The 12,573-nt window shown below is 33.5% G+C and overlaps 1 protein-coding gene across 1 annotated transcript; it reads right to left on the reverse strand.

Moving 5' to 3' along the window:
• Window positions 1-6,030: 6,030 nt before the first annotated feature.
• LOC118433673 lies at window positions 6,031-7,598 on the reverse strand. The gene is made up of 3 exons (XM_035845845.1): window positions 7,120-7,598; window positions 6,585-7,029; window positions 6,031-6,501 (listed from the first exon to the last, which is right to left on the reverse strand). The coding sequence occupies exons 2-3, from the start codon at window positions 6,839-6,841 to the stop codon at window positions 6,309-6,311; spliced, it is 450 nt and encodes a 149-aa protein (XP_035701738.1). The 5' UTR covers window positions 6,842-7,029; window positions 7,120-7,598; the 3' UTR covers window positions 6,031-6,308.
• Window positions 7,599-12,573: the final 4,975 nt, after the last annotated feature.

Here is a 12,573-nt window from a genome sequence, read left to right on the forward strand (position 1 = left end):
ATCCTAGTATATGTTTGACTATTCGACATGACCGGGTGTGGTCACTAATTGTGGAGAAATATTAAAGACGAGAAAGAAATTCTAAAGTTTTGTCCATTGCTGGGCATCACTACTGTGGTTTACTTTATCCAAAGGCATGTAAAAAAAGCTTGATTTTTATGCCTTCCATATCCAAATGATACTCAAGCTTTGTCTTATGAGTGGACGGAATGCATATTTTTCTACTCCCCTTACCCTGTAAAACACAGAAATCTTTTCTGTGTACAACAAAGGCATTGTAGAGTACGGTTAGGTTATTTGTTACAGGATTTTACACGATTTGACTATTGATAAGCAATTGTATTATCGATTATATAAGTTTCAGCATTGATTCTACTTTTATTCATATATGTACCGTCAAGCGTAACAAGCTTTGTAAAGAAGCAAGTTTGATGTAATAAATAATAACAATAATAATACGGGAATTGGAACTTATTTACGGCTCAACGCTGACCTCTGATAAAAGTTCAGTCTCCAGTTGATCCAGTTGATCCAGTGAAAAATTGCATTTTTCATGTGTCATTTCACTGCCGATTATGACAAACAAGAAAACTTAATATTATTATATAGCTAATAAATAACTAGATTTTAGCCGACTAGTGTCAGTGCAAAGTCCACTTAAAAATATGACCAGTCGTTTCACAAGCTCAATAAAATTAATAAGTGTATCTATAATTATAATTATTAATAAGTATAATAATAAGTATAATATGTACATACACCACCACCACCACCATACATATCCGCCACTCCAAATTTTAAGTTTTTTGAAAGTTTTTCGAGTAAAACGCGGACCCCAAACCCGCGGAAAGTGTTGTTCTCCTCCCAAGGGACCGGGCTATGAAGTGCAAATAGTGGTTCGAGATGCAAGACCTAGTTTGACCTGTTTTTGTGAACAAGGGAAAATCACCTCATCCCATACTACCTAACTAACCTGTTTTCGTGAAGTGGACTCGTCCACACCGCTATTGATGATGGGATATCGTTACTGAGGGACCGTTCATAAAAAAGAAAAACCACTTATATATATATTGAGATAAGTCATTTATTTTAAAAGTGTATGTCCTCCGGAGGTCCTTCCATTATTTAAAATTGAGTCCTAAGATACTGGCACGCAATTCTATTGTGAAACAGCACGACCGCGACCCCTGACTCCACACCACGCTGGGAACCCACTCACCAGTCACAAGGCTGTCCAAACACTTAGATAAGCCAAAACTGAATTATGCTGCCCCACGTACAAAATATGTTCGACAAATTCCTCCCACTCGCCCACCCCACAACCAAGGTTATCATCGTGGATGGAAATATGGACGATTGCGAATTATACCAATACCAAAACTACGAACTGTGTGACGAGGACGAAAGACGAGCCGAGGGTCCAGAATGCCACCTCTGTGGCGAAGCCATCGTGGATATAAATAACCCTCTCACTTATGAAGACACCACCTACAGTATAGTCTACAAGGACGACTTGTTAGCCGACGACTGGGATTATTGTGCCCTACAATGCATCTACTGCCTTAACTTTTTCCACCGAAATCGCTGCAATGTCACCATGACCAACGAATCGTATACACATATCTTGCTGTCAAAAAACTGGGCGTGTCCCAGTTGTGTACCTATATTTGTTAGTCGTTATGCACATATTAACAAAGATATTAACAAAGATATTGACTACGACAAATTGTTACATAAATTAGCAAAACTCCTCAACCCCTTACTTTCTCAATCTATTGACACATGTAGCTACACTAAATTATTTAATTACCTTACGAGAATGATCATTAGGCTAACCGATAAATTCGGAATTGGTTAACTGTAACTTACATCCTTCCTCATTTTGGTTACGATATGTATGTTCCTGTAAGATTTGGTTCTCACTGTTTAACTCCTTTTTTGAATCTTGTGAATCCTTGAATTAATAAGCAACGAAAACCTGAATCTCAACCCGATTAACCCAATGTGTTTACGATTATGATTCAGCTGGCTGACCCAATTCAAGTATTTATTATATTTTTTATTTTTTATGAGTCCTTAATGTTGCTAATTATGGATATTTTTAAGTAATTTTTTGTAAAATCTATATTCGAATATGAATGTCTGCAGGTGTCCAGAGCTGGGAGAACAGTTCGCTGAAGCTCAATCGACACCTTAATAAATAAACCTATTTCAATTCAATTCAATTCAATTCAATATAATTTAAATCTCGACTGCATTGGAAACTCATACAAAGCTTGTTGAGCATTTCCGAATAATCGATTATATAAGAATTTACCAGAACAAAATGTTATATCAAATAGTCTGACAACAAACGCCGTTCATTCATTCATTAAATGAGTCGGGAAGGAAACAAATTATTATAATTTTTAAAAATAATGTTTCTGAATTTTAGTTTCATTTACATAACTACGCTACACAATTCACAATGAAATTAGCGCTATTCAACTGTGCATGGTATCATTTTTGTACTCTAGAGTAGTTTATTATTATCACAGTAATAATTCACACAGGTAATAATAATGTTATATATATTATATATATATATATTATTTTATACTCTGGTTGACACCATGGTCGGCCTTCTAGTCATGTATTGAAAGCATATTTGTTAAAAAATCTCTTCCCATACCAAACTCAGCCATGGAGGGTGAAGCATCCCTCCACGTGTTGGGAAGTGACGAAAGTCCAGAGATATTGCTTTATTTCGTAGCCTATGCCCAAGTGGTAACAAAGATTCGAATTATATTTATTGAAGACAAGTCAGGTTTAAAAATATATTATAAACTTTACAGACATCTACCCTAATATCAGTTATTGGATTAATAGTTTTGGGCATTAAGATGATGGACGGAAAACTATGCAAAGCAGGCTACTGCGATTCTCCTGACGATTTTAGTAAGATCAAAAAAATCTTTGATACCGTTTAATATATTAAATTAATCCCCTGCAAATGAAATTCGGGATATGTGTTTTTGCTCCAATGCCTCTTGTACCTTGATCATTAGGGTCATAACAAACTAGAGACATTACTTACATATTTAGATTCTGAGACAAACTTGTTAAAATTTCATTTTGCAAATCTTTCTTTATTTATTTAGCACATGGAAATTATGAAACTTGTTAAAATTATCAAAAATAATTAATCAACTAGGTACGGCTCTATTTTTAAATCGAAGGTGTAACTTTTTAGCTCTTGTTTATGAAAGTTTAAACTCTTTTTAAACGTCTTTTCTAACGTGACTAATAATTTAAAAAATGTCAAAATGACACACATACGTGATTCCTACCCTTAAATTAAAATTGTGGCATTTTATATGGAACCCAACCTCAGTATATAGGTTTTTCATAAGTAAATGTTTTTTTTCTTCTTACATGTTCAGATGACAAATACGGGTGGGCAGTTTACGGAACTCTAATATTCAAAATGCCTTTCTTTCAAGCTGGTGTGCACCTTGAGAAAGGTATCGTAAACGTAAGTGGGTACTTGTATAAAATTAACCTTGTTGTTTTAAATTCCTCTTACTGCATAATTCATCTAGAAATTTTTTTACAAATTAAATTTACCAGGAAGACCTAGGAAAACTAGAATATTGGGAACAATTCATGATTCTCGGCACCATGGCACATGTCGCTGGCAACCGGCTTCTAGTCCATTATTACGGGAACGATAAATGCGGCAAGATAATAACGATGGTAGACAACTGCCAGATTGCTTTTGACGTGTTCACCATAGTTGTTGTACACGATTATAAAACAAGACTGGAGAAAAAACTTTCCATCCTTCCCTCTACATCAACAAATCCGGTCATCCTTTCGGAACAACAGAAGTGAGTTGAAACATTTCCTAATCTTTTTCACATATTAGTTAACTCACAACTGCGCATTCTTTTAAGTAATTAACAATTTATCACCATATTGATATTAATTTTACAGGATGTCATTGACGAATTCATTACCATACATAGTGCTACATTAGAATAAACTACATACACACACCGTCCAGTAATCCTTTGTTGCCGGCATTCCAAGAGTGTATGGTTGCATAACGTCAGATAAGTAATATTGTTTTAACTAACCTGTCAAGGTTAGATACTTTTTACGCGCAAACAATTTAGTCTAACTAATTTCCATAAAAACTAATATTCTTGCGTAACGATTTATTCCGCAAAATTCAATTTTGTCTAAGTTTTGTCTAACCAAATCCGCTAAGCAATTGCACGTAGCAAATTTGACAAGATATTTTCACTTAATTTCAAAGGATGTCTTCGTTTTTAAGGATTATTTGTTTTTACATATGTATATAATAATGGAATGTTTACCATTCCATTTTCCTTGTATGTACTAGTGGCTATCAAGTTATTGCTAAGCAGTTTCGTCTATTTTTCCCAGCCTACACAGAATCAAATATTAAAAACTACATGTATGTGCACACATCATACACTTCTATAAATGTGTACCACAATCTAAATAGTAAATGTAGATAAGTTACATATATGCAATTATTTATAGCAATTAAGTTATTCACTATATATAATTGGGTAGATTCTCATTTTATTTGTTGTTAGAATTGGTCCATAACTGATGACAATTTGATGAAGAATTAATTGAGTTTTAATTTAAGATTACTGCTGAGCTTATGAAAAATGGTAAAATTAATAAATTTAGATTATAGTCAACACTCTTGCCCACACCATTTCTAAGTTACAAAATAATTTATCACCCGAATGTTACTCCAAATTACTTTTACTTAATATGTATATCGTACTAATTCACTGGTGGACAAGCCTACTTTAAGTAACAATAATATTGATTTAAACATTAATTATTTACAGCTGGTATGTTTTACACCAAAACACATTCCAAAAATCACACGTCATACTAAGTTATTTCAATCCGGTTAGCAAGTTAAATGAACTTCACGATCATTTTTTTAAAGATAAAACTGTGCCAAATTTGCATGGTGGTGGTTCTATGAAATATGTTAAAAATAAAAATCCCCCAGTTGTCAATGACAGTACCCAATTACAAGTATTACATAAACAAGGTCCCCACAAACGGGAAATCTTAGTGACGCTTGTGTGCGATAACAGGGAATATGTAGATGCACTTGGTTGCAGAACATTTGCATCACCACTCCTGACCAACTGACCCACACCTGCAACCACCCTCATCATTTTTAATACCACATATTAATTCCAACTCTTTCATATAATTTCAAGTTTTTATTCCCATTCGCTGAAATAATTGAATTAAACTTCCACAGAAGTATATATGTTGTAAATCTTTATCTTTGAGGGGTATAATTTCCATAATGTTGGGTCTCCAGAAGGGTGTCTTTCCTTACAACTGGGAGAGTCTAAAATAAATATATGAACTTTTATTTTCAAACATATAAATTTAAAAACATATAGATCTAACATAAATAAGTAGAAAATGTCTTCAATTGAAACTGTAACCTCTGCCAACCTATGTATTCAATTAAAATATATCATTTTACTGAAAATCAATTAAGGGACTTTTAACTTTTGTAAAATTTAATTAAATTTTGAATAACTGTAAGGTTTCGGTGATCCCATTTAAATTGATTTTTATAATCCATCCGATCGGGTGAGTTAATTGTCAGAAGACTATACCATTATATTTACTGCATTTAATCATTGAAATCCAAGTATTTAAAAATTTTAACGATTTATATTGGGTAATATAAAGTTTGAAATTTTTTTTACAAAATTACAAAATTTTCCAAAATCATATGTATATTATCATAAAACGATTTTACCACTATTTTAAGCAATCTTTAAATTAAAATAATTACCACAACTGGGTAAATTTTGCATATCATAATGAAATATCTAGAAATTAACTTCTTACTAAACTCACCTTCCTACAAATAAAACGCGATCGGCTAGACGAACTTCAAATATCATCGTAGTTAAAAAACGGCGTCCAAAATGAACTCAAAATGACAATTTCGTCCAAAATATTTTATTTGCCAAAATACAAACTTCTTCTTCACAAAATTTTGCCTTCCTTACATAATTTTCGTCCAGTTTGAACACCACCTTTTTAAAAGCAGCAAATTACAATTACAAAAATATTATTATCGCAGATTCCCCGATGGTGTCATAACTTTACAAATTATTATTTCCGTAAACTCCCATTTTTTTCCAAAATTTGCAGTTTTTACAATAAAGACGGACATCACAGGTATATAAGCCTGGGGTCGGGCTAAATGGAAAGAATGTAATACCTATGATAGCAATTTTTTAATCAATATCTTCCGAATCTAACTCATCGTCATCAAAATATATCATCCCATCAAGTAAATATCTGGTCGAGTTCTTCATAGCTTGAATATAGCCGTAAAGATACGAATCCACCATTTCAACATAGTTGATTACTTCAGGAAAGTGGACAAATAATTCTTCCCTCAATAGTACATAATCCTCAATGTACTCCCTTTACAAAAAAAATCAGACTTCAAGTATTTCCAATTCAGTAATTGTTTTTAAGAAGTTGTAATTATCATATTGTATTCTCACTGTAAAATTTTAAGCTCCTCCTCAAACACTGATAGCGGTTCCTCTCCCCACCCAATCCTTTGCATTATCATCCCATCAGGTTCCCCTTTTATTATGTCCTTCTTAAACCCAAATACATCATTTAGTCCGGATGAAATGTGCAACGCCACACTTTTAAAGATTTGAAGTTGTGGCGATGCCAAAACCCAGGATGGCAAAGGACCATAACGGACGTTGTAAAAATGTTCGGCAAATATGGGAAGGGCATCGTCCTGCATTTATAAATACGAGTTATTGTTAAATATGACATTTTTGTTTGAATTGGTTGCACAAATTTTATAATTAAAAAACCATGGCACGAAAACGTCTCACAACATCCATAGAATACCGGCGAGGACTGGCATGCATTTGATTACGAGAGATCCAGTCACATGTCATCATGTTTGTTGCAACTGTAGTAATCTGACTGAGGTGGATAAGTAAACGGACAATTATAAACTATTGGCATATTCGTTAATGTAGTCCCGATAATATTCAAAAATCTATTTCTAATCACCTTGAAATCCTTTTCACCAAATCTGTTGGATCTGTTAATCCCAAACTCATAAAGTTCTTTATCATCAAGATGCAAAAACTTTGAATGAATGGTTCCACTCGTATGGATTCTGCCGCATATAAATCCATTTCTAAACCTACACAAATTATACAAAATCATTAACGAAGCAAATATTAGACAATTTCGGCTTACCCAATCGCAACAAAGCAAGGACAGATTTTAGTAAATTTTCTTTTATGGGTCGAAATTCTTCCTTGATGTATTTTCCATCTGTGTCCAAAATATCGTCATAAATCCCTCCCAATGCTATTGTCCTTGCCGTGACGAGAACAACGGGCTCATGTAAGTCCATTCCGGGTAAGATCCAGAGCAACCCGGACATGACCTGTGTTCCAATTTCGGCCGAATATCCTTCCACGAACATGGATGGGAAACCCTCTTCTAGCCAAGTACTTAGTAATTTAGCTTCTGATGCTAAATTTTCATTTTCATGGATAGATTTTGAATGTCGAAAGTTTTTTGGTTTAAAGAAATTTATTGTTTTATTTATTTTCCTCCCTGCGAGTTTAGTTAATGAATTTTTAATTTTTAAAGGGAGGCATGTAGACGGGTTGGAAAATGTAAAATCAACATTTAAGTTTATTCTCTTCATGGCAGATTGAAAAGTAACATTTAAAATAAAAATTTGAAACAAACTAACTGCTTATACAAAAGTCGAGGCTCTTGTGCGTGTCTCACTTTATTTCACCACGTTCATAAATAATAAAATTTCTTCAATTATTTTAAATTTCCATTAGTATATATAACTCTTAAGTTCAACTCGCATGCAATTGTTTGGTTGTATATATCTACGACCAAATATTTATATATATTTTTCCTGCATCGTCATGCATGATTCACGAATATTACGAAGCCAACTAATATCTGATTTTTATTAATGCTTGTTGTAATAGTATGAATATAAAATTGGGCAAATTAAAATTTTATACCAGGTGCACCATGTGTGACCTATTCGTTTTGACTAGATTTTTTCCCACACGTCGCCAAGTACGGTATTTATGTGTGAACAAATGTCATTTGTTGCAGAACCATTTAAAACTCTAGCATCTCACACTTAATTACTTCACGAATTTCTTTTACGCACATGCAAAAATACGTCATATGGATGAGTATTTAATTGCCATTCGAAATTATGCTTGGATACTTTTGACGTAATTAATAGATACGTTGCTTAATCTAAATAAGTTGATATTTAGACTAAAATGACAATTATATGTGATAATGTGAATACTTATTTGCATTGGGTTCATGATGGGGGGATTACTTACATGGGGTAGTAATTCCAGCAGGAAACATTGCTATGGGATAAGTATATGCATAGCTAACGACTTCCAATAATGAAATTCAATATTGTGTTCACAAGGCATTTTAGTTTTAATATTTTAATTAGACAAATTTTATGACCATTTTTATAAATTTCGTAATTATTAGTTGGTGCCGTATTAATTTTTATATGACGTTATTGTACTAATTTTCAATGAATTATAAGTATTTAAATAGTTGCTATTTATATCTAATTGTAAGTGATTTAAAGAAATCATAAATTTTTGCATCACTGTGTTTAACGAATATGTACAATATGCTCACACGCATTTTATTTCAATAATTATTCTTAGGCAGACAAATTGTTACTGTTAGAAAAGTGTCAAGGTTTTTCATAATATAACTGTTCGTAATTTCCTACCACGACAGTAGACAACCCAGACACTCCATTAATTAAGCACATCTTACAAATTCCCACCATTGTTCCGGACTACCAATATCGGGTGGGAAAATGTCCAGATTAACTCCTCCTCTATCGTTGGCTATCCTGTACATAGTTTAAAGTTATACATGCAGTAACTTTGCCAAAGGTTAGAAAATATCTTTCTTGTGATAGATAAAACTCTGAGAGAGTTGCAGGCACTTTAATCCTTCCTAATTTTTTATTCTTTGTCGTAAAATTCGTGGTTTCAATTATTTAAGCATCATGTACTGTAGTCACGTCAATTAAACTCAATAATTATTTCACAAATATTTCGACGTACCCTGTGTATCGTATATTTCCAGGATTTGACAGGTGAGTTTGAAAAATTGTATGGAACTGTGTACCAGGTACTGCATCCAATCGCCAGTATGAGAAAAGGCCAGGTGGGGCCGTGTATTCCTACAAAATACAAGGAAATACAGATACAGCAACACATAAATTAGGTAAAACTATTAACTTAGAACTTACATGAATGCACGGGTAAGGTCCACCTGAACAGGGGGAAATTCTATATCCACGAATAACGCCGGCCCAACGCATGAGATGAAGTCCGTTAGTGGCTACCAAAGTTCAGTAATGTTATCACATAATTAGTCAAGATAACGTGGTAACATGGCGTTACTGTGTGAAATTACGATACATGATGCTTCCTCACGCTGCTAAAAATTTAGCGTAAAGCAGTCATAATGATTTTAGTTAAATTAGATTTGTGACATTAAGGCAGATATCTTTTTAGCTAGATTTTACCAATAGATTTGAATTTTGCGCCAATCATTGTTACCATTTTATTCTAATTCCAAATAAGTTGGGATGGATTACCATTGTATTCTAATTGGTAAACCTGATTGGGATGTTGGCATTCTGGTCGATAAGGCATGGAATGTATTATAATTCCATTAAGTGGACTATCGTAGTGCGCACGGACGACCACCTAAATATAATGAATTTATGAAAAGCATAAAGATATTTATTTATTATTAAGATAGTATTTATTATCGAACTCCATATGCTTGATTGACAATGATGTAACGTCCGGTCTGGATTGGGTTCAAAAATGTTTTCCCTATTGACTGTGGTATTGTAATTCTACAAAACAATTAGTACCCCTAATTAATTTCCTGCTTGTACTACTTAACTTAATTTAATCTTACGAGGTTTTATGAGCACGTTTCGAATTTCCGACACACACCATAATATTCATCAGGGCAATGACGAAAGTAAAATAGACATGTTTAGGTGAACCCATATTTGATTTTATTTACTACTACCAATTGTTGGTATTGTATTCACAAATATCTATAGAAAATTATAAAAGACGTCTTGTAAACAATGTGCTTGTTTATTATCTAGTTGAAAAGTAGAATTCTTAGAGCAAACATACGTTGAGTAGTAAGTTTTCAGATAATTTTATGTCTGCAAAAGCTGTCCAAAAATCAGAAATTCTTGTACATTTGTGAGAAACGAGTTGCAATTTGACGCTACTCTTGCGTGACTGCCACACGTCGGAATCAATCCAATGAATTTATTTGCAAAGATACTTTTACTAACTGCTTGGTCAAATGCAAAGTCAGATAAGACTGGACGATTTCAAGATAGCTTCCTAAATTGGGTAAATCAGCATGACACTGAGTCAAATACTGAATTTATCTGCCAAATATAAAACAGCGTGGTCAATGTTTATCTACGTAGCAATACTAGATATCAACTGAAACGCAGTCATGAGCTTGTTGAGTGCGACAAGCACGTATGGATATGTCAATTTGTTTATCAATTTAATTTATTGCAGATTTTCCTCAATATGTCGAAAATTAATTAGAATGGAAAAACCGACTGACCATGATAATAAGGATAATGATAAGTAAATTTAATCATTCTTGGAAATCCACATTTATGCGAAAAGAACTTTTAACCTTAGTTAGGTCATAAAAGCCTGGTAACAATTAGAGCTCTGGTTGCCCTGGGCATGAAAATAAATGACGGGAATTTTTGGGCAATTGCTGAGGGCATACATTCCCTAGGCATTTATTTATAACATTGGGCATATGGGGGCATTACTTTAATAGGGCAATTTAATAGGGATAAGAGGCAAATGCTTGATGATCAAATCACGATCACCAAAATCCCCAGGGCGCGGGCAACCCTCGAGCCCTAATTACAATACGATTTAACAATTGTACTAGTAATCAAAGTAATGAGCATATTCTTACTTACATTTACACCAGTCATGTTCTGTAGTGGTTCGCCGAACCACCGCTGGTTTCGAATAGAGACAACGAACCGAACCAAACCACTTGTGCGGTTCGGTGCGGTTCGGGCAAGTTGTGAAAAGTTACTGGTTTGGTTTGGCTCGGTTCGGGAAATTTTATAAAATTTAGTGGTCCGGAGAAACTGTGATAATTTATTGGTTCGGTGGGCACGGTTCGATTTTAGTAAGGAACAAGACTGATTCACACACACATTTCTACGGGCATGTAATAAAACGTCGCCATTAACATATGGATTTCCCCCTATTAGTCATCGAGTTTGACCCTAAATGATACTTGCCCGAACACAATACTTTTTTAGCCCTATAATTATATTTGGGATCCTATTAATTAAATTAATACCCACTTCATTAAAAACACGTATAAATATACATATCTTTGGTAAAAAATTTAAAATTAGTTTCTTTTTTCCATATGCACTACAAAAAATGTCCAATTTGAAAATTTTGACCATAACAGTGATTGTTCGCTTATAAGAAATACGTTAATATGCGTAACTATTCTTCTACCGTCACCAAATCCTATCATATTCTCACACATTCTATATGGCTAACCGTTAGTAATTTTTAAGTTCAATGTCTGTATTCAATTCCTAAAGTAATGACCGGAAATTCAATGATGGAATTTATAAACAAGGTCCCAAAAATTGGGAAATCTTAGTGACGTTTGTGTGCGATAACGGGAAATAAATACATTCTCTTGCAAAACGTTTGCATCACCACTCCGTTAATTAGACTTATATTGTTGGATAATGTAAAAATTTTGATGATTTTTGTAGCAAATGTTCATTGATAGAACTTGCATTTTTACGAAGTACACAGCGTTATCATGGACAACTTGCCAATGCTAGCAATATTTAGCCTTTGCATAATGTCCATTCATATTCTGTAGTTCAAACTTGAATAACTCTGTCAATTCTCAACTCCTTCTAGTCATCTTGGAACTAAAATTTTGAGAATAATATGCTCTAACTGGGTTTTATCAGCGAAACTTGGAACATTACTCAGTAACTAACAATAAATATGAATGTGTTTCCTAGCGCACATTTTAGCTTATAAAACATTTGAAAATCAAAGAATCGCTTAAGCAAGCCAAATCTGGTCCTAACATGGTATAACAATGATCTGGGGCCGAATTTCATCAAAATTGGTGGTGATTTGTAATGGTAACTAATCTAACGTCATTTTTTTGGGTGGTGCAACTACATACTTAGTAATTTTTTGTTGCTAGGTATTTACGTCACTATGAAAAATAAGAAAAACCCTGGCCCTGGGATTATTATATAATGGTCGATAATATATGTATGAATTAACCTCATATTATTTGATTGTATTATCAATGGAACTATCATGACCAATTTCGGTTCGATTGGAAGTTTTGAAA

The sequence above is a fragment of the Folsomia candida genome, unplaced genomic scaffold, assembly GCF_002217175.1.
Source record: "Folsomia candida strain VU population unplaced genomic scaffold, ASM221717v1 Fcan01_Sc067, whole genome shotgun sequence".
NCBI lineage: Eukaryota > Metazoa > Arthropoda > Collembola > Entomobryomorpha > Isotomidae > Folsomia > Folsomia candida.

Coding starts and splice junctions, on each gene's coding strand:
- LOC118433673 (XM_035845845.1), bottom strand. CDS start 6,841: ATGCAGGACGATGCCCTTCCCATATTTGCCGAACATTTTTACAACGTC. Junction 6,502..6,584: donor GAGGAGCTTAAAATTTTACA/GTGAGAATACAA, acceptor TTTTTTGTAAAG/GGAGTACATTGAGGATTATG.